The sequence below is a fragment of the Poecilia formosa genome, unplaced genomic scaffold, assembly GCF_000485575.1.
Source record: "Poecilia formosa unplaced genomic scaffold, Poecilia_formosa-5.1.2 Scaffold4, whole genome shotgun sequence".
Classification (NCBI taxonomy): Eukaryota; Metazoa; Chordata; class Actinopteri; order Cyprinodontiformes; family Poeciliidae; genus Poecilia; species Poecilia formosa.
In genome coordinates, this window is record NW_006799943.1 from 4,794,184 (window position 1) to 4,821,543 (window position 27,360).

The window sequence follows — 27,360 nt, forward strand, 5'->3', positions numbered from 1 at the left end:
CCGCCTTCGAGGACGAGCTCCTCCTCTGATCTGCAGTTTCTGAGCTCCTGCCACACAGAACAGCCCTCCCCCACTCAGCTCCTTCAGACTAGTTCACACCAATTAGCAAACACCTGGAACTCATTATAAGGAGCTACTTCTGAGTAGCAGGCAAAAACTTTGCTAAAGGATTAATAGAGTAGACATGTTGTGGTGACTTCCTGAAGGCGGAGTTTCAGAAAGGGCCGGAGCTTTTAAAGAGACAGAGGCCCAATTTCAAGGCAATAAATTCCAAAGTCAATTTTTTTAAGTCATGTTAGATATATACATTTTTATAACTGAAAGTAACAGCTACTTGACTGTGCCATAAAAGGACACTATGTACTTGAATAATACTGCCCCTTTAAGAAGCTCCTGCTCTGACATTTCACCTTCATCAAGTCATCACAACAACATTCCTCTATCAAGTGTTTAACGTTTTCCCCAGCATTTCACTGAGAAGTGGTTCATATAATGCAGATGTGCAGTTCCACCAAGACAGAATTTAACAAGTCAGGTTTTGACTTAAATATTCTGCACTTCTAGATTATTTGAAACAAATTGTGAAACATTTCCTAGCTCGTCTTATTCTTGGAAACACAAAGCGCTGTACTGTTTGTTCCTGTGAGATGGAAATGAAGTTACATCATCGGCAGTCACCATGTAGGTTAATGGTCAGTAAGGTCAATAAGCGTTTTCGTCATCTGCTTTTCCTCCAATATGTGGTGTAATATTATAAAGAGACATAATCCATTTAATAGCTGCTGAAGTATTTTTACTGTTTCTTGTTTTTTGTTTCTCGCCTCAACTTTACCATGGTTTTCCTTGTAAATCACCTCATATACTTCACACCACGCTTAGTTTTAGCAACTAATAAAACACACATACTCTGCTTATGCAAGGTTTGTTGGTTTAATAAACTCCAGAGAATACATCTGGTGTGATTCTGACTGGGGTTGTGTTAGGGGAGAAGCAAAGAAGCTGATTCATGCCTACACTGGTTTGTCAAACCTTCAAAAGTTTCTTTGCTCCTCTTGAGCCACTCTGCTCCTGGATTCACATCTTCCTACTAGAGGTGTGTGGTACTGCATATTTTGGTTATTAAAGGGATAAAAGCAATTTTTATGGAGTCTTTAAGGACATTTTTTAAGTTTAGTCTTTAGTTGAAACACAAAGCATTATTTTTGCCTGCATTGCCAATACCAATACTGATACTGATACTGATACTTGATATGTCTTCAAACTTCTGAACCTTAGGAGTTTTTGTGGTTTTCCTGTGAATTATTTTGTTGAAACATTTGACAGAAGTTTATAGGTGTCTACAAAATACTTTAATAACATATTAACATGGTTTGCATGCAGTTTTTTCTTAATAAAGTACAAATAATTATTTTTTGTGGTTGAGTTGAAAAACTACAATACAAAAATAAAATAAAATTTCAAGATGGAATCCGAAATTAAAATATTGAGATCAATACGAACTTGGTAGTTTGGTGGTAGTTTTCTATTTCTGTATTGATTCGCGTCCTACAGCAGAAAGGCATGTCAGTCTCAAAGGGTTGTGTTTTAAGCTGCTGCTAATAGCAAAACCTTGAGATTAAGATTTTGTTTTTTGACCACTAATACCGAAGACGAGCCTAACATGAAACAGGATGAAGACGAGGAATAATTTCCTCTGTAAAGTATGGTGTGATGATCAGACACTTTGCCACATTAAAATGAGGCATCATGGGTCATACAAAGATAAAAAAAAGAGGTTGTCGAAGCAGAACATATGGTCAGTTCAGTGCAGAAGTTGTTGACCAGACACAACATCAGTCTTCTTCCTTAGCCATCTAAGTTGTGGTCGATATCTTCTTAAGTCAAGATAAATATTGAAAGATTCCAGGATTAAACAAAATACTAACAAAAAGTTCTTGATATGAGATTTTATTTTTCCAAATATGCTTGTCGCTGCCTATTTTAATAATTCATATGTACCTTACAACCCATTAATATGGACAATGGAAACCGACTTAGCAGTAGCACAGAAACTAACCTAAACATTTTTCCCGGTCTGTGCTCTAGAGGGTAGAGTGGGGATCTTCCAAAGTATGAATGGCATTCCTGGATTGACTATTTTGCAAATGGCATAAATAGCGTGTCAAGTTAAACTTTTTTTTTTTTTCAATTAGGGGGTGGAAAAATTCATGAATTGGCAAATTTTCATTGAATATTTTTGAAGGGAAAAAAAAAAACTTTCAAACATGTAAGAGTTAAGTCTGATTTTGCTCTCAGTTTAAGAAAATACTGGTTGCAATGACCTCAGATTATAAGTTAAAGAAATATGTTTTTGAACCTGGTCTTGTTTGCCGTGGTGATGGACAGGCTCACCGAATGGATTGGGTCAGGCAGAACTCCCCAAAGGCTGTTTGCAGAGAACATTGGGTTCTTTAGTGAGAGAAGAGTGAGGTTGCAGGGGAGCCGGGAGATGTTGAGGTATGCTCTAGGTCAAAGGTGAAAAAAGGCACCAGAGGCAAGTCAGAATGTGTGCATGTATGTGAACGTGATGAATGTTTTGAGGAAGACGGGGAGGTTTTCTGAAGGTAGAGAAACTCATCTAGCTCCCAAAGAACAAGAGAGGTGAAGAAGAGAGCAGAAGTGATGCTTGTTATGGAGGTTTTGTGACAGAATGATGGCTGCAACAATAAAAAGGAAAGGGTGACTACATGGTGGTGTTATCTGCTGTGACATCTGCTTTGGAGAGAGGTGAGCTTTCCTGGAGGTGGAGGAGCTAAAAAGATGGTAAGATTTTCACAGGAAGTGACCAAAATGGACAGGATTAGAAATGAGTAAATTAGAGGGACAGCTCTGGTTTAGCAGTTCGAGATGAAGTGTAAGACGTCTGGGTGAGATGAGTTGGACATGTGCAGACGCGAGATAGTAGATGTACTCTGCTAAGGATGTTAGACTAGAGGGCTGCACAGGAGGAAGAAAGGAGGAGGATCAGAAAGATTAATTCAGGAAGATTGTACACAAGGTCATTGACACAGAAGAAAACACCAAGAACAAAGTGGGATTGAGACAGATGTTTGGGCACGGGGGTGTCTAATGAAAACAGCTAAATGAAGAAGAAGCCTCTTTTGTCTTGTTTTGTAGCAGCAGTAAGATGTCGCAGGGCAACAAACAACGCCTGCAAACATTGTCGCATTTTTTCACATCACAACCTCAAATGCCAGCGTCTCACAGGACACACCAACACAACGGAGCAGCTACATTGGTAATGAACTGGAAAGAGTACTGGGTACACTTCCGCTAATCCTCCAGTAGCAGAGCTAATTTTTTGGTTAGCACTTTAGCGCTTTTGCTAACTCTGAAAACATTTAGCTCACTTAGCTTCCTGTAAATGAATATTTCCAGATTATTTCTAACGCTTTAATTCACCAGGCTGTTTTGTGAGCTTACAATTGAATAAAGTTCAACATCTGTGTTGAAGCTTCGGGTATCGATTGTTTTCGCTTGCATTCATACTCCTATTTTGAAGTGGGAGAAAACTGTTCCGTTTTATCTCCTCACGTTCATCACCTGTGATGCGGTGCAGCAAATGACATTCATTCGTTACCCAGAATGCATTGCAGTAGGACACAGTTTAAAATCTGATGTTCTGCATACTTTCTGACGGATGCCACACGTTAATATCAGTTAGTTAGCTTTACTCAGCATCTATAAAACTGAAACCATGAGTGAAAGGTGTGTTCAAAAAAAAATCACTTCTTGAAGCGAAACCGTACAAGTCGGTGTGCAATAACAAATTTGACCCTGTGGAGGGCGATATACTGAGTTGTAACAGTGTGTGTCAATGTGGTTGGATTTAGCGCTTTAGAATTAGCTTCTGCTAAATGCCATTTTTGGTATAGTGTTTTAGCAATAGTCAAACTAATGTTTATGATTAGTGCTTCAGAGTTAACACACCTAACTTTGTAGTTAGCAATGACCAGAACTAGCTGCTTATTTTTCAACAATAAAAATATAAAACTGCGGCACAGATACGTATCTATCCCCAGTACTCTATCATTCATTCATTCCATTGTGAGTTTTCATAATGTCAATCATGTAACATCCCAGAAGAATATCTAAGGATGTATTTTAGTAAAGTGGAAAAATGTGAAACGGTTGAATGCTGAGTACTGTTGCTTGCCGCTGCACGACTTTTACTACATATGTTGCCACACCCTTTCAATGCTCTTAAATTTTTAGAATGCAGGCCATTTTATTTTGTAGAAGCGCATAAAATGTTAACCGCTCTGCCAGCTGCTTGGAAGGGAACACGTGAGTTACCTAACGCATACTGACATTTATTATCGGAGCCCGAAACTTGGAGAGAGAAATAAGAAATTGTAGGATCCAGGGATTTATTTTTTTATGTTTTGGAAAACATGTATTACCTTGTTAACTCTAAGCAGAGTGTATATTTTGCCACAGTGGCAAAAGACAAAAATAATCCCTTTGACTAGTGGAGTTGTTCTATTCATATAAAACATTCATATTCCCAATGCACTACGACATTTATTCTTGGTTTTGACAAAGCGTCCCAGGAAGCTGCTGGGCAGAATGTGGACATTGTTTCAGTCAAGTCTTTGTGCCGTGTTCATGTTGTTATAAAATAAAAACCTCACCCAAAAAGTGGGCAAAGTCTATCTACTGGGTTTGTTGTACTGTATTATATCCATGAGGAATAGACATAAGATTACATTCTCTCGGTGCAAGCAGCATGGTTCTGATAAGTTCCTTCTCTCGACCCGTTCTAAAAATACAGCTATAGATCTCGTATATTCATTGTTGCACTGGCAAGTCGGATCGCTTGTCTCTTTCCTGGTAGATAAAATGAGGAAATAAATCAGCAACGCCAAGGGGGGATTTTCAAGAAAGCGTAACGGAATCATGCTTTCTTGATACCGTGTTAAATGAACTTTTCTCTGTTCCTTCTTGCCAGGGCAAAGCAGGTGAATGAAGACATGCAGACTTTTTGCAGTGCATTTGTTCTACTCGTATGCATTATTCATTAACAGTAGAGTGCTTCTGTAATTTTTACAGGCGTGAATGCGGAGCTTCCCTCTCAGGAAAAGGTCAGATCCTTGTGAGCTGGTAAGAAAAAGCAAATCAAAAGATGAACCCAAACAACACAGTTTGAAATATTACTTTGTTTGTTTTGCTCTGGGAGTGCTAAAGTTGATTGCTGGTTACTCTATTAAAGATAACATTTACATATATCTAAGAATTTATGGAACTGCTATGCAAATATCCTTCCTTTTTTTGCTGTTTAGCGTAAAGCAGGAGCGTCCAAGCCCAGCTATCGAGAACTACTATCTTGCAGCTTTAAGATGCTTCCCTTCAGTAACTCACTTGAATCAAATGAATAACAGGCCTCTCTTGAGCCTGACGACTGCTGCAGAGGGAATTCAGATATTTGACTCAGGTCTGTTGAAGAAGCACGGTATCTCTCCAGGACTTGGTTTGGGCGCCATTGGCCTAAAGATTCAGGCAGTTCAGGTTTCAACTTTAAAGACGTATCTCGTCTCGGCTGGTTCTGGACTAAACAAAATATTCATAATTTAATTTGTAAAAATGTATTCATTTAATCAATGGAGTTTTTGTGGTTCTCTTTTTACTGGTAGATTATTTCGGTAGTAACAGTAGAACATGCAGATTGATCCTTTCATATTGGGAGTAAGTCTAAGGTGGTGTAGTTCAACTACAGTAGGCGTCTTGTGCTGGTAGGATGGACCAAGAGATGAGTAGATAGAGCTAATCTTTGCCTGAATCATTTTTATTTTCAGACTTATACATATGACCATGAGGTATGCGTTTCGACCGAAAGAACAAGATCCTGGTTCCAGGCAAATGGAGTGAGCTTTTTTCTGTAGGTTGCGCAAACCTACCCTCTGAATAGAGACGGAGCTGCAAACCTTCAGGGATAGAAGTCTGGAGCTCTGCTGTCCAGGGGAAGCTCTGTTTAGATCCTCCGTTCCTCTTCATTTATGGAGTCAGCCGAGGTGCTTCGGGTGTTGTTGAATTAAAAAAAATAATAATAATTTTTGTTCATGTGACAATAATTCACAAAACTATTTCTCTCCTTTGATGATTTACTGATGACTCGAGGCTTGGCTACGCAAGGATGTTCCTGTTGTTCAACTCGCTGCACTCACAGCATCCCACAGGGAGAAAAGCAACAATCAAACAATGCATACATGTTTCACACAATGGGTGACATGGAACAATAACACAATAATACAATGATTGATTCTAAGAAGAAGCAATCCATGGTTAAGCCTTAGAATCCCCTTTGATGGTACACATACTCTTTCAGTGGTGGTCAGACCTCTCCTTGTCTATCACCCTCTCTGCCCTGTAACTATCTTATCTTGCGTTGTTGCTGGGGTTGCGTCACCACCCATAACCTCAGCTTGTTGATGTAACTTCTGGGTTAATGACACATTGTGTTCTGAGTCAGACTATCGCATTCCCCACCCCAAAATGACTTGTTTTTACGACTTTAACAACATCTAATCAGGATACAGCCTGATAGCCTCACTTTGAAGGTTTTCTAGGGATTACAAACACAAGCACAGATCCACAGTTTGTTGAAGGAACCAGTCCTTTGTGGACCAGGTCAACCAAACTGGAGAATCCAAACACCCATAACCCTAGGGTTAGCTAACCCTAGGAGGAGGGACGTCTGGATTTCCCTCCCTGACATGCAGATCCCAATCGTGAATGGATGGATTATTTTTCTATTCCATGAATACGGTCACTGGCCTTAAACTGATGCTTAAGTCTTTACTTGTTCTCATTGACACTGTAGTTGAGATAAATGGTAAAAGGTGCTTTATCAAGTCCAGAGATCCCCAAAGCGCTTCACACTACATTCACACTACATTCAGTCATTCACCCAGTCACACACACATTCACATGCTGATGGTGGCAAGCTACCACATTGTAGTCGGCCGTATTTGATGACTTTCAGACATCTTGTCTTCACTCAGTCATGTAATGACTTAGTTTTTGTTCAGACTTGAAATTACAAATTTTGAAGACCTTATCAGAGTTATTATTATTATTTGAACTAGCTCCTTTCCCTTCCTTGCAGACCGTGGCTGGGTTTTAGTTTTGTGTTTCTGGAAAAAGGTTTATAATGTGATTTTGGAAGTATAATTTTTTTTTTACCCCAATAACTGCTGCTGACTTCGCTTAGTGAAAGCACAAACATCACTGCAGCAGAAGCAGATTTATGTTTGTTTCTTTCTTCGTCAATGCCCATGTCCCATAGTTGGAGTGGAATTTGACAGCCTCCACTTCTGTCAGTAATTTGAGTTTGTCATGCTGGTTGCTGCTGGTTTTGCCTGAAGGCTTTTGCCTCTAGCAGGTTCAAGAACTCCGATTTTCCAGCTTCTCACCGACACATTGGGAGCTCCCTCCTAATGACAGCATACAACTTCTCCTCTTTACAACTCAATAACTGTAACTCTGTAAACTACCAAATTCAGCTTGTAGAAACTTCTGTTTAATAATATTGCTTCTTTTTTTATGTGCAGCTGTTTTTTAAAGTAAAATCCTCCAATTACAAAGCCATATTTCTGCTACTTGTCAGCATGTGAAGTACTGTCACGACTGGTATGCTTCCATTCTGACACGAGTTTCTATTTATAGACTTGGTGCACAACCTGGTTTGCACTTCGCTGTTGATGACAGGCAATTATGCACTATGTTGTGTTGCACTATGAAGTAAAACTCCAATAAAATGTGTAGAAGTTTGCATCTTGTAGAAGTGTCCAAAGTGTTACATTTTTTGCATTTAAACATGATGTCATTAGTTTGGATTCTGTCTTGTGTTTCATTAGTTATGTAGCCTCTATTCCTACCTAACTAATTCCACTCGATTCTCATCTCCCTTCATTGATCCGTCTGCGGTTTCTCCCATTAAGCTGAATTTCTTCAGTAGAATTCAAACTGACATCGATTTTGTTTTAGAATTGCAGTCTGCCTCTCGTTTCTGCTGCAGCAGTAAAGGAAGTGAATGAAGCCGTTCAGTCGGCGTTGGCCAGATGTTGAATTTACATTAACAGCCATCTTGTTCGGCTCAGCACTTCTCTCTTGGCAATGGAGGATGGTCGTTTACAGCACGCTACACACATCACGGGTAAAATTTAAAACCTTAGCAGTAATTAGTGTCCCCCTGGAGCTGGTATGTATCAAAGTGTGTTTGCTGTTAACATTATTTAGTTGTAAGAGCCAAAGACAACAAGCAAAATGGCAGCATATGCATGCAGTGTGTTAAATGCACAAGAAATCCAGCTGAGTATGTAAAGTTTATTGGTTTTGACAGAATAAGCAACAAGATGATCTCATTATATCAATATTTATCCCAAAGGGAAAAACCTACCACCATTACTCCCCACAACACAGTAAAATGCCCCCTTCTTCATAATAAGCCTCTGGTTCTCCATTGCCCATATTAAAGCAGCTTGTGGTTTGGCTCTGCTGATTTTCCATCCATGTATAGCTGGGTGAGAGCCTCCGACTGTGTCCGTTCTTTAATGGAGATATTCACACATGGCTGAACTGGGAGGACTTTGTTGTTCAGAGGGACAATGATCTGATTTAAGCATGAGGCTTGGCATTTTTCTTATGATGATGCAGAAACATTCAACTGCACCACTGCATACATGCGACTTTGTAAAATTCCTAAAGATTGTTTTGTGGCACGAGATCATCCAGTTACTTCATCCGTTTTAGATTGTTAAATAAATGTTAGATCCACAGTAAACACATAATCTTACACAAGACCAGTTTCCAATTCAATATTTCATGTAATTGCCTCCTAAATCTAATTGCTGGATGTCCCACACATGTTGTCAACATCTGCCATGAAGCATTTGATAAATGGTAATGAGACTTTCACATTGCTGCAGAGGAATGCTTGGCCTTCTCTTCTTTGCAGAATTGTTCTAACTCAGCCACATTTAAGAGGTTTGGAGAATGAACAGCCAGTTAAATGCCAACCAGATTTTAGTCCAGCGTCTCTTTTTTTTCCCCCCCTTTTGAGAGGTAGATCTCTAATAAACGTCAGTGACTTTATCTGTTAATGTTATTTATGTCAGTGCATAATATGTTGATCTTTGGATTCTTAACTTACTTCTTGTTGTGAGGCAGGTTCTCCTTTTTTTTTTAACAGGTCTGGCTGTAGTCAGACTTTGCCATCACTAGTGAACTTGAACTCCACTTTCCAAATAATGTGATTAGTCACAGTTGAATCGTAATCACTTTTTCACATTGGGACCAGTTTTGTTTCGTTTCCCAAAATATCACCTTTTGAAAACTATTTTTCACCCTTATTCAGGTCTTTTTTTTTTCAGTTCAGTGATCTGAAACATTTATGTGTGACCAAAAAGTCAAAACACTAAAAATCTTTAAGAGAGGAAAGTCTTTTCCACAATACCTGAGATTGTTCTTCACTGACTCTTTAGAAAAAGGTTCGACCTTCAAAGAAAAACTCCTATTTTATTTGTGAAAACAGCTAGAAGGACAATATTTCTGTGCTTTATTGGAAACATCGTCAGACAAGAATAGATTTACCTTCATGGGTGCTCCAGTCTCTCTGGCAGACAAAATAAGCTTCAGATTTCTACGAGTTGTGAATATAAGCCGCATCAGTTTGTTGAAATATTGATTCAGAAGAGGATTTTGTGTATTGTTTTTGTAACAAATATAACAAAAGCAGTTTGAAGGTCAGTGCATGACAGATTAAAGCTCAGGTTCATTCTGACAGTTTCTCACTGATTCCTTCTTGCTTACTCAAGACAGCAAGAACTATCGATCTCCTTCCCAGAGATTGCATTGACTCGACTCCTTTTTGGGAAATGCAGATGAAAATTGCTGATCTTTTCTAATCGTAGCAGATCCGAAGCTTTGCCGGCGATAGCTGCAGGAAGTGTTGACTCGGAAACCACCGCCTGCAATCGATAAATGTTCCAACTCACCCTCCTGCTGTCCAACAAGATCCTACGGAGATGAAAGGGGATTGAGTGCCTCTTTATCTTGATTCATGTTAATCTTCTGCTACGACATGAAAGCAACAATAATCCTTTCCAGCGTCCAATCAGATCGTTTATTGAAGCAAAAATTAAAACCCAGTGGGCCAAGAGACGCCCACTGGCCCNGGAGATGAAAGGGGATTGAATGCCTCTTTATCTTGATCCATGTTAATCTTCTGACCCTGCTTTAAACAAAAGTCTTAAAACATTGAAACGTGATCTGAAGCACTTAAATGCAACACACACACACTTTCCTTTCCTTTTTGGGGTCACGCTCTGGTTTCCTTGAGGCTCATAAACTTTAGTACTTGCGTGTTCCTACATCCATGACGGGCCATAAGGGACACACAAGCTCCAACATCTGACATAGTGAGTGCTTTCAAATGTTAGACGACCAGTTTTAAGTTTAAGCATAAGAGCTTCTGGGTTTGTATGGGATCTATCTTGCGATTAGTTTGTGTGGAAGCCCATGGCTTCTGGGGATGTATCGGGCTGTGCAGGCCTCTTACAGGCATCCAACCTTCCTGACCTCCCATGGGTTAGCATACCAGGCGAGGCGGTTATGGGTCTACTCTGCCCTGGTCCCTCTAAGTTTTTAATTTTTAATTATTTTTAAAAAATGTGTTTTGATGGGGGGGGGGGTTTCCACTTCCCGATTTTGCCTGATAAACACCTTGATGTCTAGTGGTGGTTGTTTTTGGATTAAAATGTTTAATTGAGTTAATTGCAGGGTCTGTGGTTAATTTATCACAATTAATCACATTTCAGTCAAAGTATATGTAGACAAAATTAGCAACATTTTGAATTCAAAAACCCTTTTTGCTGCTAAAATATTGAATATGTAGACAGGAGTTCAACAACAATTATATTGTGTTTAATCAGTTTAGTTTATTCAAGCATCAGATTGGTGCAAAATAGTACTATACTTATTGAGCTTTGAATGAAGCTAACGCTGATGTAGCTTCTTTAGAGGCTGCTGACATTAGCATTGGGGATGTCTGTGTTGCTGCTTTATGTTTAGCGTAGCCTTTATGCTTGAAAAGCTTTACTGATGGACTAGCTGCTTCTGCTACAACATGAAAGCAACAATAATCCTTTCCAGCGTCCAATCAGATCGTTTATTGAAGCAAAAATTAAAACCCAGTGGGCCAAGAGACGCCCACTGGCCCACTGTGATGTGAGTCAGATTTTGGGATGTACCAGAAACGTGTAAATACAAAGGTTCCAACATGAGAGTTTTGTATGTAAAAAACAAAAAACAAAACAAAACAAAAAAAAAACATTTTGATTAATTATGCTAAAATTTTTAATGTGATAAAATATAATATCATATATAGCACCTTAAAGTCTTGGTCCTTGTAACATGACAACATTTAAAAAGGTTATAAAGATATGAATACATTACAAGGCTCAAGGTCATCAGGCGATATTTTCAAACTCTGGCTCATATAATCAAAAAAACTTCCTTGACAATATGACTTCTAAAACTCGATGTGCTTCCTTTACAGCTGCCACAGCACAAAGATTGAAACTGCAGCCGTTTGAAAAACAGACGTGTGATTTGGGAGGCATTAAGGCTCAGCAACTTCATCTGAAAGTGTCATATGCCTGCATGGCTTTAAGTCCTTGAACAGGCTTCCAGCCTCTGGAGGCAAACTGAGGGGAAAGAGATAAATGTAAGATGAGCAGGAGCAGAAAGGGTGAGGTTGTGTCAGAGGGTAGAAAAGCGGCTCTCCTCACGTCATTAAAAAGTGATGCTGAAGGTATGGTTGGGGGGAGAAATTGATAGATTGAAATTCTCAGAGAAACGCCACTTGGAATATTTATGCTTGTGTTGTTGCACTGAAGTGTGTGTGACCGACTCGGGACAGCTGTGTGCGTATATCGTTCTCAGGTTCTCATCTGAACACATGCTTACCCAAGGTAAGAGTGTCTGCTGTCTGCACACAATCTGGTATTGAACCCAGAGGCAGTTAAAACCAGAGCATAAAAAAATCCCAAACCTCATTCTCCTGAACTCGATGCTATTGCACTCCGGACAGGAGCGTCTCATACTCTGTCGCCTCCTGCAGCTTCATTTGGGAGATTCTGAAGAGATTTCAACAGAAATGGTTTTCACTGCAGAAACTGTAAAATAAATTTTGCATCTCAACAGGTTATAGAGTTTCTTTCTTTTTTTTTTTTCTTTTCTTTTTCTGGTCTCAAGATAGAAATTGCCCGTTGGACCGTGAAGACTCTCAGCACTTTCAGCTTCAGTTGCTGTGACTTGTCATGTTTGAGCACCACTTCAGATCTAGGGCTGTGTATATTTCTTCTAAATTTAGAATTTCTTCTAAATTCTGCTTTTGAAATGTTTATTCAGACTTCTGCTTTTTCCGTTGTAACTGTAATTATTGGACCCACCAAAAAATGTGGAATAATACAGTGAGGGAAATGCAAAAAAACAGCCGTAGAGTCCCACATCTAATGATTGTAATTTAACTTTCACAAATAACAGTCCTGTCGTCCAGCAGGACTTCGAGTGCTTTTGCGAGGCATTCAGAGTATTTACCTGTCATTTTTATAAAGAACAAAAAAAAAACAAAAAAACATCACGAGCAAAGCAGAGAATCTCACATATTTGACATTTAAAAACATGAAAGCTGGAGAGTGTTTTGTAGTTTCCGTTCAGCTCATGTTCTGGCAGTCCCAACCTCCCTTTCTTTGAAAACATGGCTGACTCTTACAACCTTGTTTCTTCTCCCATCTTCTGATGCGTATCTTCAAGAGGTCGCTTCTCTAAGAGGTCATCACAGGTATTTTTAAAACCAACAAGAAACTTTAATTTATGTCCTAAACTTTGCACTAAATTTGTTTTTTGTTTTTTTGCTTTTTGAAGGTCAGTGGTCCATTGAACTTTTTTAGTTTATTGACTCTCTGTTTTTGTTTTTCCATCCACCAATCCCCACTTAACCAGATAACCTCAGGTATCATTGTGTTTGGCGAGTTAGGAGGCAGAAGCTGATAAGGATCATGTTGAACGGGTCTCTTTAATGATGAACAGAAAACAGTGAAGCGAGAGAACAGAACTGGGACCGGGAACCATTTAGCGAACAATTGTGGTATGAGAGAGATGCCAAATGACAAAAGAGCTAATCACAGGTGAGCAGGTGCAGCTGGGAGAGAGAGCAGGTAGAGACAAATGACAAGCAAAAAATCCTGGCACACACACAGATAAAATGTGCCAGCAGCTCATCGTTGTAATGACTCTGAGAGAACAAAGAAATGTTTTCTCAAATCTGTTTTTTTTTTTTTTTTCTCGTAAAAACCTCTGTATGGTCGAGCCAAACTTTCAAAATCGGTTCTCATTGTTCCGTGATGAACATCGCATCAGTTTGTTCTCAGCCTCTTCTTTTCACGTTAAAACCGGTTCAGGTCATACTGTGGTGAACGATTTTAGTGAATAATTCTCTCTTTTTAAAAAAAATATTAGTTTCTTGAAAGTAATTGAAACAGTTTGCTCAATTATTTCTTAGCAACCATGCTAACCTGTCTTGTTTGAAATAGGGGAGGAAAAAAATCTGAGAGGGTTTAGCCAGTTTTGTGGCAGAAATATTGAAGGCAAACAAAGCAGACGTTAATGATGTGTCAACACGTTGGGATGCTGGTTTTGAGTGACTTCATTCATTTTTCCCGTCTCCACCAGCAGCAGCGTCAACAGAGCAGTCTGTTTTGTCCTTGAAGATGAGAAGTGCTATAGATGTTCCCAGTAGGAAAACGTCCAAGTATTGGCTTCCTGTCCTCGACATATCAACCTCTTGGCTCCGGACTCTTATTTCAGTTTCTCTGAAATATCTCCGTTCATGCGTTATTGATGCAGGAGAAGGAATTCATCTGAATCTGCTGCATTCATCAGTAATAACCTCCCGTTGGCCACGCAGGGTTAAGACCCGATACCTTCAGCAGACCCTCACTGCCAGCAAGAGGGAGACCAGGAAGACTCGCCATGATTTATCTAAACACGCTCTGAAACAAAGCGCTCCCTCTTCCGATTGTCTTCCCCACGCCACAGGTTGTGAACAGCAAACAGTTTAGATACGGTATCCAAGGAAACGATGAGGTGTTCATCAAAACTCTATATTGTGAAAGTTTAGGGTTGTTTGCTGAGGGATTCACGCTCTGCAGGAGCTGATCTGGTGCAATAAATCACAGCCATGTAGCATGAAGAGCAGATGCAATCAATAGGACGTCTGGATGTTTGCTTACAGAATGGAAGCATAACGCGACGCTGCAGCTTTATATTTCCTCAACTCTTTCCGCGAGGACAGTGAAGGTGTTTTTGGTGCCTGGCAAAAGTTTTCAGAAACTTTTTCAGAACTTTATGTGATGGAGCAACATAGAGTATTCATGGGAAGGTAAACAATATGATGATTCTCATTTTCTGTAACAGTTAGGGCAGCAATTAACATTTATTTTTAGTTATTGATTAATCAATTACTCTGATGATTGATTAATCATCAGAATGATATGAAAAATTCTCTCACTCTGCAAATTTTCCATTTAATTTCCATTTTTTATGCAATATTAGAAATACATTAAAAGATCCCAGTTAAATGAATGACTTAAATGGAAAAAAAATAAACATTTTGTTGTCTAAAATACAACTTGTTTGATAATTTAGAATATATCTGCAGCACAAAAAGAATAACATCAGCATGAGAAAGGCTCTGCCCTTTCTGCTTGACTTAAAAACAATGCAGTGTATGTTTTTAGATTAATAACTGGATAGCAAATAGTTTAACAAGAAACTTTATTTTTACAGAATAATATTAATATTTAATAAGTTTTCTGTAGTTCTAAAAGATTGTTTGTTTTTTGGCTTGTAAGGTTTTCAGAGTGAATCTCATCTCTGGGCTGAAGGAATGCATCAGCAGCCTAAATTGAGATTCTTCTCACCTGGATCTTAACTTTTCTTCTGTTTGGCTCCAAATCATTAGAGTGAGAATAAAATCTTAAATGAGAGAACTCGTCATTTAAGAGCCGACTCCTCTTGTCGAGGTAAAAGTGTTTGTGATGCTGCCAAAGAGAAGAAGAGAAGAACGCCGTCCGACATGACTGGTTGACCTTTTCCTCCACGTCCGGCCGTGTTTTCCTCTGGGGATTTCCTGTTCGGTTTGATCTGAGAGGAAATGCAGAGATGTCAGTTCAGCTGTGCTGGTGTTTTCTTCCAGCTAATTGCGCAGTTACCATAGAAACACCCACAGTTACCCCATCTCTTTTGTCTCACCTTTCAAGTCAAATGAATTATACCTCTTGGTCTTTCAGCGTTTCGTCACGTATTTTATTAGGATTTGAAATGATCGTCTAGTAGAGAATAGTGGATAATTGTGATGTGGAAGCAAATGTTAATCTGAAAACTGTTGCACACATTTGTATTCAAGTCAAGCACCATTTAGAGTCATCTTTTGAGATATTTCTCTACATAGACGGACACTTTTTGATTTCCAGTTTTAGTTTTCTTCCACACGTAACATTTTGTAATAAGCTGTTTGTTTCTAAAATACCTGTAGAACCTTCTTCCTGCAATTGGACTTTAACTAATGACAAAGGTTACCGACTTTGTAATGTTCTTGGTACTTTGACCGACAACTGGAAGTATAACAGATTCTCTTGATTTATTACAATCGCCCTCCCAGTCCAAAGAGTTCATAAACATTAATGTCAGTTTAACCCTTGTGCGTGCGAGGACGGAGGCAAACGTAGAGGACTGCGGCAAATGATACAAGTTTTACGTGTGTGGAGTCGGTTGGACCCCATTTCTAGACACAAGGGTCAAAGGTTATTGGTGAAATGATGGTAGAATGAGAGCAGAGTGACCACAAGGTTGCCGGTTTCTGTGTCGGTTCGAGTGTTGCAGTGTTTCCCAACCCAATGTTTCTCTGCTTCAGCACACCTGATTTCAATTGATGGCTGATTAACAACCAAACTGAAGTGATTTGAATCAGGTGTTTTCAAAGCAGGGAAACATCTGAAACATGCGGGGCAGAGCGCCTTTAGGACCAGGGCCTAATGGTGTGTCATCATCACTGACTGCTGGGCTGAGCTCCAGCTTCCCGCCGTGTCGCTAGACGAGACAGAGAAGGCAGAGAAGAAGACTTGTAGCGGCGTCATCATCTTAAAATGCTGCTCCAGGAACTCTGGTAAACAAGGAGGGGAGTACAGCAAGAAGAAATCAGCAAGTAGCTTTAACAAACTACCAACCAACTTACTGTCCAAAACAATAACTTGTATATAGATTAGGGATGAACCGATTCACTTCTTTCACTGCTGATACCGATATCTGAGGTTAAGTATCGGCCGAGACTTTCCGATACAGAAAAACAGCTGAACTGACTACAAATGTTTCCTTTTTTTTTAAAACAGAGACATAAATGTGCTGCATTACAAATAAAGTACAGAACACTTACATACATCAATAGCTTCACAAGTTTGGTCGAACATGTGAAAACAACATAAGTTTAATTTGTTCAGTCAGTGCAATTAAGGGTAGAAGAGCCGATGTAAAATAAATAATAAACTTAAACTGGCAAAAACAAACGACAACAAACCTTTAAATGGTTCAGACAGTGAACGAGGACTTCCAAAAATGAAATAAAATAAATAATAAAGCAAGACGTCACATAAACCACAAAGCATAGAATTAGAATGAATAGATTTCCCCATATGTATTGGGATCATTGTCCCTGATATCAGATCTAGAATTATTTTCAATATCTGGACCCACACAGGTATTAATAGTGAATCAGTGGATCTACATTATAGTTATCATCCTGACTTTTAATGTCGTTCTGTCTTATAATATTCTGAACCAAGCGTACAGTTTCCTACTTCCTCGTATTGGACTGGGTACAAATAAAAGCAGTGAGTGAACAGGTGTAGTTTTCAGAAGAGCGCAGCAGATTAAAGAGCAGTCGTCTCTGTGAGAACCTGGTTTTGTTGGTCTGTATCAGTAACAGCAAACAGCAAAGTCTTATCTCACATCAGCCACCTGCTGGCGCCTCCATTTGCTCTCAGCCACCAAAACCCACCGGTGTAAATGCAAGACGAATAGAGCGCCGAGATCTGATTCACACCAAGACTGAGAGGATTTACTGATACAGGCTTTTGCAGCGACATGTGATAGATTCTGCTCCGCTCCACCGAATTAGAAACATCATCAACTCAGGGCAGGTTTCGTTGTAAAGTCAGGACTTTCTGAAATGAAACTTGATTCTTCGCGGTGAAATAAAACAACAGCAACAACAAAAAACACACAAAAGAGCGGAAGAAAAAAACAAGAAAAAACAGCAGCATGCATAAGAAGCATGATGCACCACGGTGGTCGGCCACAAAAAAAAATGATGAAAAAAAAAAAACAAAATAATGTGGTGATAATAAGAGAAAAAAATGAAAAAAAAAAAATTTTTTTGCCAACTCTGAAGAATTGTTTATATTTATCATTTTAATTTTACAAGCACAAACTTCTGCTTTTGATTCATATCATTAAATATATATTAATATTGAACATAACCAGAATCGATTTGAGTGAAAAGAGTTTTCCTTACCAACCTGCTGCTTTCTGAAAAACATTTTCATGTTTTAATAACTCATGAATGAATTGATTAAAACATCTTCTTGGTTTGTAAACAGTATCCACACTTAAGCCTCATTATTTGTGAGAATTTAACATTTTAGGTGTCTGGAAACTATAGTTGAGTTTCATAAATTTGAAACTCATATTTTGTTACTGGCACTTTAATGTTAATTAGAAAATTCTAAATTTTAGGCTTTAAGAACTTTGAATCCAAAGTCTCTGCAACTTTTGGTCGACTTACAAAAACGTAGAAATCAAAGTTTGGCAAACTCGAATAGTAAAGTTGAAGTCCTAAACTTAAAAAAATCCCTGATGTTTGTTGCCTTATAGTTTTGAGCTCCTTTTTTATGTAACCATGTAACTTTATTGTTGGTTAATCTGATAATGTTTTAAAAACTGCATGTTGTCTGAAGTCTTCTTTGCTTGATATCAAACTTAGTTTGATCTGGAACATCCTAAGTGTGACCAAAAAGCAAAACTAGACATTTGTAAGAGGCAGAAATACTTTTCCACAGCAGAACATCAGCCGGAAATTGTTGATTCTAAATGCCACTGGTTGGTGTTTACATGATTTCAAACTCTTCAGTGTTCCTACCGCTCTTTAGATTAGAACGATGTTTGGTCTCCGAGGTAAATTCAGCACAAGGAGGTGATCAGTTTCAGGTTTTTAATGTTGTGCAGTCACCCTTCAAGGTTAGGGGAGAAAAGTTCAACATATTAAAGAAAAAACTTCAACACAACCTGACAGAAGGCCTTTAGAGACCATCGGCTGTCTGTCTGCAGAGATGACTGTAATGTCGACTCATCATAGTGCAGAACTTTATCTTAATTTTGACTTTCGCTTCGTATCCCTTTGCTAATTTCCTCAAGTGTCTAACAGTTTTCAGACCTTGTCTTTATCACAGTCTGATCCCAACCAGTCACTGGGAGCCACTCTGTGCTGTTTTTTCCCTGGTAGATCCTCATATTACTGTTTTTATTTTACAGAGTCATTGGAATGTGAATACGAGACTTTCTGTGTTCTGTTTTCACCTATGAATCAAAAGTTTGGTCATTGTCTTTGACAGAATTATAGCAAACAGATTCATCCTTCCATTTTTGCTCTGCTGCTCCGTCTGTCCTCCTCCCTCCTTTCTGACCTCCACCTTGTCGTTCTCTACAGTAACGTCGGTGCTACAATCACCGTTATGTTCACACCTCAAATGGGTGATTATAATTCGACACTCGTTTTGTTCTCTGGTTCCTGCAAATTAAAGGACCAAGCGATCAATCAAATTCAAACATTCAATCTACCTCTGCAAACGATTAAATGCCGTAAACAGTTCAATCAGGCACTGGGGAAACTTCCATTATGCTTCATTATGATGCCTCTGTTACAGTTTTTCATTTGAACTTACGTTGTTCTGCTCAGGTTCCTAAAACCTGGACACCTGGAAGCAGTGAGGTCCGGTTTTCATCCTCCTGCATTTTTTAGGTGCCGAAGATTTGCCAGAAAAATATGGAGTTAATTTTCTTGTTCAGTAAATAATTCGCTTTTCCACTTTAAATAAAACTGATCATTTTGATTTATGAGTTTGTGTTTTCACACCTGATAGACTCTGGAGAAGCCCAGCATTTAAATCCCAAGAGGTTGCCTACAGTGAAAACATTAGAACGATGTTTGGTTCATGAACATTACTGCTAAAGATGTGTAAAAAAATAAAGAATAATTTTATATAAATAACAGGATGGAGCTCCTTATTGATGGTTTCCTGCCACATCTTTACCCCGAATGCGCCGAAACAAGAGCAGTTCAGATAATTTCATTTAAATCCATCCACGGATCCCTTAAATGTCACGGTTTGAGTGGCTTGTGGAAATGAGTTTGTGTGTGTGCATGAATTGAACTCTTTCTAAACCCAACTTGGAGCTGTTTCTCTCTCTCTCGCTCTCTTTCTCTCTGTGTGGTTCCTCTGGCCCTGAAGCTAAAATTAGAAGTGAATTAGTAACACTCTGGCAGCATTATTGTTTTATAATTATGATGCTGGTTTTTTAAAGATGTAAAACGTCTTCAAAACATGTCTGAGTGCCTTACTAATGTAAGGAATGCTGAAGAATGTTGGGCCGCTTTTAAGAATACCAGATTAAAAACAAATACAGTATAAGCTACTAAAACCATGATGTCACAGTCATGTTTTTTTCCTCGTCCTTATTGAACATTCAACTGTCTTGGGATGGAAGTTCAGGGCTCTATGCAAAGTCTGCAGCTGCATTCCCATCACAAATGTGTGTAAACCTTTGTCAGTATTCTACTAATGTCAAAAAAACACAAGTTCACAACTGCTGTGCTTCAGTTAATTAAATAACGCAACTAAAATCACATGTGAATAAGTTAGTTCACACAATAAGCTATTAAAAACATGCCGCGTTAACATCCTCCAACTACATCCTGTTGTTTTCTTCTTCATGGTTTGCACCAGTGGCGATGTTTGGTTGTCACATGACTCGTATGATGCAAAAAGAAGTGTTTCCGTTGCAGTTTTGTGAAATACACCAACATCAATACAGCTGAAAAATCACCTGATCCTACGACCAAAACTTTCTTTCTGTGTTCTGAGTTTCGGCGCAATTATATGTTCAATGGAAACACAGCTAATGACTGCCTCCAAGTGGTCAACTAACTATTAGCTAGATTTATCAGAAAATAGGTCAGACTGCCCTCCCGCTGGAGTCACTTAAAGCATTTGGCATGCTGAGGTGAGCGAATCTTCACATTTACGTAGCAATTCCAAAAATTCAGTAGAACTGACCCTTATACAGTCGTAGATTGAGATTAGATGTAATCTGTACCTGTCCGGCTTAGCTAATGATCTCATACATATGCTACAGTATCAACTACCAATGACGGTGATGCTTTAGCTTTATGACGCCATGCGAAAAACTTTCAAAAGTCACTGAATCACAATACTCTACCAGTGGTGAATGTATTTAGTTATTTAAGATGAGGAAGATCTTGTTGCGTTACATGTGCAACAGCAGAACATTTCTATTGGAATCTTTTTTTTTTCTGATCATTTACTGGGCAGATTTTGACATGATGAAATCTGATAATATGCTGGTTTCAATCTATGTAATTGTTTCAAAGTCAATCTTAGTGATGGAAAAAAAAAAGAAACAATGAAGATTTTAACCTTTGTTAGTTTTGTATCTGGAGAATCTATCTGACGTTTTTAGACAATATAAGGTACCGACTGAGTAGATAGATAGTTTTATAAAATGACTGCTGTTTAATAACAACAGTAAAAGTTGCCAAGTGGCTCTATGAATGAACAATATTGATAAAACTTTCATTGTTTTCACTGCTTTAAGTCAAAATATGATAGTAATTTGGCGTTTTACGGCATTACCCAACCGAAGTGATTTGTTGCTCCTGTGGGGGAACATTTCAAGCCTCCAGCTGTTTGCTCGCTGTTACTCACCCAGCACAATGCATCTCTGATCTGTTCTTGATAAGTCCGTGCTCAACATTGTTCGTGCTTTGTCATATTCATGATGTTTAGCCAAGCACACAATAACGCCTTCCCTTCATTGACAGGATAGCAAATACTTTGCATTCCTCGACCGGGGCTGCAAATAGAAGCAGATGCAAACGTATTAATCAATGCATGCTTTGTGTCTTCAATAACTAATGAGTTACACAATGTATTGCTTTCAATTAGGCAAAGAAACTAAAGATTTCTGTAATTTTCACAAAATACTTCTGGAAGATCACCACAAAAATTAGCCTTGTGGTCCACAATTAGTTCTGTTAATAGTATTTCTGATGTAAAAACAAAACAGCAAAAATACTGCAGGTACAGTGTTTAGACACAACAGCTTTTAGCTTCGCAGGAAAACGGCAACACATTCAGACGTGACTCACAATTCAAATACCCGATCGAGTCATGTTGCTCTTTAGCTTCTGATTTTGAAGACATGAATAACTAAATAAATCTCTGACATATTTTTTATCGTGTTATTGTGGCATTTAGCAAATAAAAACAATTTCTAGCCCACCTAAAACGAGAGAAGTTTGGTTTGATTTAACTTCTGACAGAGTCGGAAAAGAAAAGATGAGTCTTTTCATTTGATGTTTGAAATAAGTGATTATGGTTTTTCTTTGTCAACATGCATTAGAAAAGCTCTGGAGTTTATGATGTTTCTATTACGGTAGCAGAAGGCCTGAGCATGGCCACACAAGCACTCAAAGAAACTCCCTTTTCTCTATTTCTGCACTCAGGAGCTTTAGACATCAAGGGGCTCCAAAACGGCAGCAGTGACAAATGCGGCTCCATCCAACGGGGCTGGAAACAAATTATGTCTTTGCCACCTGCTGCCCCTCAGGCAGACCTTACAGCCTCATCACACACCGGCACACACAGCTGGCTTGAAAACTGAGACGCAGATCACAACAGAAAAACACAACTGTACAAAGAAAGGGATTCATAAATGATCACACTTAGAAGAAAACGCGCTCATAGGAGGGAGATGTTAAGAAAGTCAAAGTGATTTCTCACTCTTCTAATAGGAATGAATGCAGATCCCGATGGTTGATAAAAAGGTTCTTTGACATCCATCAGAGTCTGGGATTAAAACTCCCACCAATGGTTCTCACAGACTAATTACACAATGAAACTCTTGACTCTGAGACGCACTGGGCTGCAATTATAAATAGAGGGCTTTCCAGGGGCACACGCTCTATGAAAACACCAATCAGAATCCCCAAAGGAACGCAGATTAATCAGAAATTCTGCCGTGGTGAAGCCAAAGAAAACCAAGCAAAAAATAAGAAGAATCCAGACAGATTACTGAAGGAGGAGGAAGCTTTTATGGCTCACTTTTCAATATTTTCATATTTATAATCGGGTTAAATTTGTTTTGGGCTTTGGTGGGAAAAAACTCAAATACCCCACCTAGAAAAAGTTATAGGATCAGGACTTGAGTTTTATTTGTCTTTACCTTTAGGATTTTCAGTAATAGACTGCAGTTGATTATCAATTTACAGAAACACTTTGTACCTTTGATAGAGTCACGTCGCAGTCCGTGGAGAGATGCAAAACAAACAGACTGAGACGAATGAAAAGAGACGTGCGACTGTGTTCCAGACAATAAAGGTGCAGTATGTAACTTTTTTACATATTTGTTCAAACGTTTGCTCTCTAAATGAAGGCCTGCCACCAGTTTAACATACTTCCAGTTCTGACTTTGCCCCCTCCTGGCGTCGTAGAGCAACTTCTCCTGTTTTTAGCGTCTTCCAACTCCATCTGGTCGCTTGTTGTAGCTGCACGGTGAGTCAAGTCCAAATCATCTGGGATGTGTGACTGATGGTAGCGGAGTAGGGCGACAATATGCCAAAGCACAAAAACATGATGCAAAAGAAAGAAAATCAAAACTGGATACAAACATCTGAGTAAAATCAGAATAAACGCATTATAAATCATTACATCTCCTTTGTTATAGTTTTTAATTCACATCTTTGCAGAAGTTTATTTGTATTTTGTTTGGCTAACAGGAAGAATAGGCAGGAAAAGTGCAAACATGATCATACTTCATGATCTAGTTCCAATCATACATTCAACCTCAAACAACCTCAGGCACAAACGTCAAAAATGATTAGTCAGCAGACAGAGTGACGATGGCTCCACTTGAACCGGATCCGCCCAACATGACGGTTCATGAAGGATGATCCAAGGTGTTTTTAAATCCAGCAGCTGAAAGTTAAATCCTTCCTGTTTATGCACTTTGTAAATGATTTGAGGCATACTGCAGCGTGTTCTTATGTTATCTGGATGATGATTAGTATGCAAAATGACACACATCTCAGGGGAGAATACTAAAATATGGTGCTTATAAATGATGAATTTCTGGAAGTGCATTAAAAAAATCAAACATAAATATTAACAGATTCATGCAAGTCCTGAGGATGATTACTCCATGCGCTCATGTTAGCGTTCATCATGGATCGTCAGAGTCGTGTATGAAAGACTTGAAGCCTGTTGCATCAGGATCGACTCCTATCAGAGCTCTGTGCCTCAAATAAAACGTCCATCTGACTGGATAAAAATGCTTCAGGATCCATGTTTGCATTTATTATAAGTGACTTATTAAGCATCATGTTTACAGAAGCTAGTAAATCACTCTGATGCTCTGACTGTGAGGTCAGGTACTTTGGATGTTCTCTATGTACTCTAGAGGTTTCTCAAGCTTTAAATTTTGTTTTTATATTAATTATACAGTTCAAAATTAAATGGACTCACATTTTTAAACACATTCCTACCAGGGATCTCTATGATTGTGGGCGGCCATGTTTGTCCAGTTTAAGGCTGTGGTAAACAATTTCTTTTTGGGATCAAGTAATCCAGTAATCTATCAATTATTCTGATGATTGATCAAATAATCAAATAAAATATTGGTAAATTCTGCCATAACAGCAGTGGTCATAGTATTTAACCAAATGTTCATATCTGTGCATCCTAACAACTTTACTGTAGCTTAGAAAATTAACTGTAACAAAAATAGTGAATTGTTTAAATCAAATCTTGGCAAAAATTACACAAAAATTTGAAATTTAATTTAATGATAAAAATAATAAACCAGCAGGCTGACAAAGAGACTTAACAAAATAATACTTCAGTCTTTAGTTTCCTTATTCACCTTCAGCCATTTTAACAGGTGAATTCTCACTTTCCACAGCTTTTTATAGGTTTTGTGTCCATGTGAGCGACAGGATGGTGGGGCCCCGAAAAACGACAGAAACCCAAACATCTACGGGGAAAAGAGGCCGTTTGCTCTCTCTATGTTATGCTAATGGCGCTTAGTATTCGTCAGCAACTCATTGGCGGAAGTAAGAGTGTTGCGCAACACAAATAATCATCTGCCCTTAACACATTACGCTAAACAGTAAAACATAATTTAATGGAGCTTCAAGGCAGATAATTTGCCTCAAATAGTTTAAATAATTAAGTTACTCGAATCATTCGATGAACTGAATGATTCGGTACAGCCTCTGTCCAGGTGCTATGTTCCTCTCTGTTACATTTGGTATCAGAATTGAGTTTTCTTCACTTGTCAAAATGTATGTGAAAGGTTTTTTGTTTTTTTGTTTTTTTTCCAGTGTTAGCTGGTTTTATTACATGTGAAACTTGTTACATTGACTAGAGAACTGCAGACAATGAATAGTCATGTCCCCTTTTGTAACCGTTATTATGGGGTTAGTGTAATTGTCCAGTGGGCCGATTGGGATTTGTCTAAACAGGACATGAGGAAGACTAAACGCCACAATGAGCAGTTTGAAAGTTTCAGGAATCAAAGAGGAAACCTTAATTGTCGTCTTCTGTTTTGAAAGCATGACTGCTGGTCATTAGGGGGTGCGACTGCTCTCTGGAGTTTTCTGCTTCATTCTAATTAGCGTAGCTTAAAAAGGTTCTCTGTTGGTTTTAGCCTTGATCCGTCTCCAGACGCTCAATCATTTTGTCCAAAGCAAGGACATGATTTCACTCTCTGAAGTCTTGAAGCTTCAAAGAGCTAAAGATTTCACCGTCTAGATGTTTAGCCTATGTGGAATCTCTATGTGGAATCTCTCATCGGCTTTCGCTGACATGAATCACTTATTCATCTTCCACTGAGCAGCTTTCTTCTTCTATGATAACCTTTAGGGAAGCGGCATTGAGAAAAAAGTGAGATATACAAAAGTATAACTTACATCTGGTTGTAAAACAATCCAAGATAAAAGGTGCACTACTTTTGCCTTAGAGGCTTATGCGTCATAAGCCTCTAAGGCAATATCACTATAGCAGAAACATATTCTGAAGTTATGACCTGTGATATCAGAGAATTTTATCTATCCATCTCCTTGTTAATTCCCCAAACCCTTTTTGTGTCCTTCAGCAGCTGTTACACCACTCCCCTCTGAAAGTAGCCACTTCTAGGGTGGTGAGGCATCGTGTCAGACAGCTTTACCTTAATATTAAACATAAACATACAACTTTTCTATTTACTTAATTGGGAAAAATCTGAAATTTTTTTATCCTCTTTACCCCTTTTGTCAAAGTCAGAAGTTTACATACACTCAGTGATCTGACTGTCAACTCGACCTCTCTTGGAACTGTGGGAGGATTAAAAGGCAATTTTGGCAAACAATTCAAAATTAATGTTAGCTACAGAATTTCAAGAACGTGAAAAATATATTATAAAACATTTGTGAAATGAACAGAAATCTGCCTCTCCTTAAACACAAACAAAATAGTTATCCAAACCAAACCAAAATTATAATGAGCCAGTAGGGTCAACAACAAAATCTGCTAACAAACAAAAGTTATGCTAACCTATGCTAACTTCCTTTTAGCACAGCTTGAATTCCCTGTCAGCATAACTTCTGTTGTGGCTTTTATAGCTAGTTTTATGCTAAGTTGCCAAAGCAAAATCTTTTCATCCTTTTAAAGATCTGAAAAATATATTTATGCCTTCATCATATTTAGACTGGACTCCTGCAGTTCCAATAAACTGGCCCTGACCAATCTTTATTGCTAGCAGTTAGAAAGATTTCACCAATAAACCAAATGTACTGACCGACTCTGAGCCTTTTGTCTCCTGTTTTTATATGCAGAGATGAAAACATTTATAACATTTGGAGTCCTTGGACTTTCTATACAAGTACAGGCCATTTAAAATGTCAAATGAAATTGTAGTCATTAATTTAAATGATTTTTCTTTTTTTTTTTTTAGAATATTTAACATAATTTGGTTGGTTGTTAAGGAGTGAATGATTCCAGTCTAAATTATACCCTTGAAGTTAATATCGCCTGAACAAAATGAATCACACCAGCCTGGCTTCTGAAAACGAGTCAGTTCTTTGAATCCAGATCAGCCAACCTTCAGATCTCCGGCCCTCCCAGGTAGGAAGACTTAATCGCATCCCTGCTGTTTTAGCAGATTTACGCGGGCTGTTTGCCTCGTTTCACACTGACTTTACGTTTCTTTTACTTTCCTTTAACATTTTAAATGGATTGGCACCCACATATGTAATCATCCTGCTCCAAAAGAGCACTGAAGTAATCCGACTAGCTGCTCTGAACGGAGATAATGCCAGGTTTGAAGCACAGAGAGGATCAGGCATTGGCCGACTGAACCTCTCTTCTTCGTTGGTTTACAAGATGAACACTCCTGGTTTTAGATGTGATATAGAAAGACGGGACTAAAACCTTTCATCAACCTTTACAGTTCACCAGGCCTCTCTTCATAGCAGCATAGATCTTTCATAAGATCCAGCTTGATCACTGAAGAAGTTTGGTTATGACAGATCAATACAAGCTGTGATTTGTAATCCAAAGGTCATTTCAAGTTCATCCTGTAAGCCTGTTGCACCTGACTCAGCACAGGCCTTGAAACTTACAGAACTTAAGCAAATGAAGTCTTTGTGTGATCTGATTAGAGCAAAGACTTTCTGACACTTTGGATTACTTGGCTTAAGACGGGCTGTGCGCATGTCGGGTTTGGTAGAATTCATGTCATCATCCGAGGTGTGATGTAATCTAATAAACATCTTGCTCGTCTTCATCTGGCCAAGGTAAACAGATTACCCATCCCATTTCAAATGTTAATCGAGGCAATTAGGCGCCATGGCAGCATGTTTGGAGGGCGGGA

At 38.7% G+C, this 27,360-nt stretch overlaps 1 protein-coding gene across 3 annotated transcripts in view; it reads left to right on the forward strand.

Annotated features, from left to right (window-relative positions):
* uts2r (urotensin 2 receptor) overlaps positions 1 to 27,360 on the forward strand; it is a 52,326-nt gene that overhangs the window by 10,258 nt on the left and 14,708 nt on the right. Inside the window, exon 4 of one of the 3 annotated variants that reach the window (XM_007560707.2) lies at positions 22,746 to 22,832. The exons of 1 other annotated variant lie outside the window; for it this stretch is intronic. In XM_007560707.2, the coding sequence (XP_007560769.1) occupies positions 22,746 to 22,789 (44 nt within the window). In that variant the 3' untranslated portion in view covers positions 22,790 to 22,832. Of the gene's footprint in view, positions 1 to 14,176; positions 14,188 to 22,745; positions 22,833 to 27,360 lie in introns of those variants that run through there. One more of the 3 variants, XM_016675931.1, reaches the window with a different exon arrangement.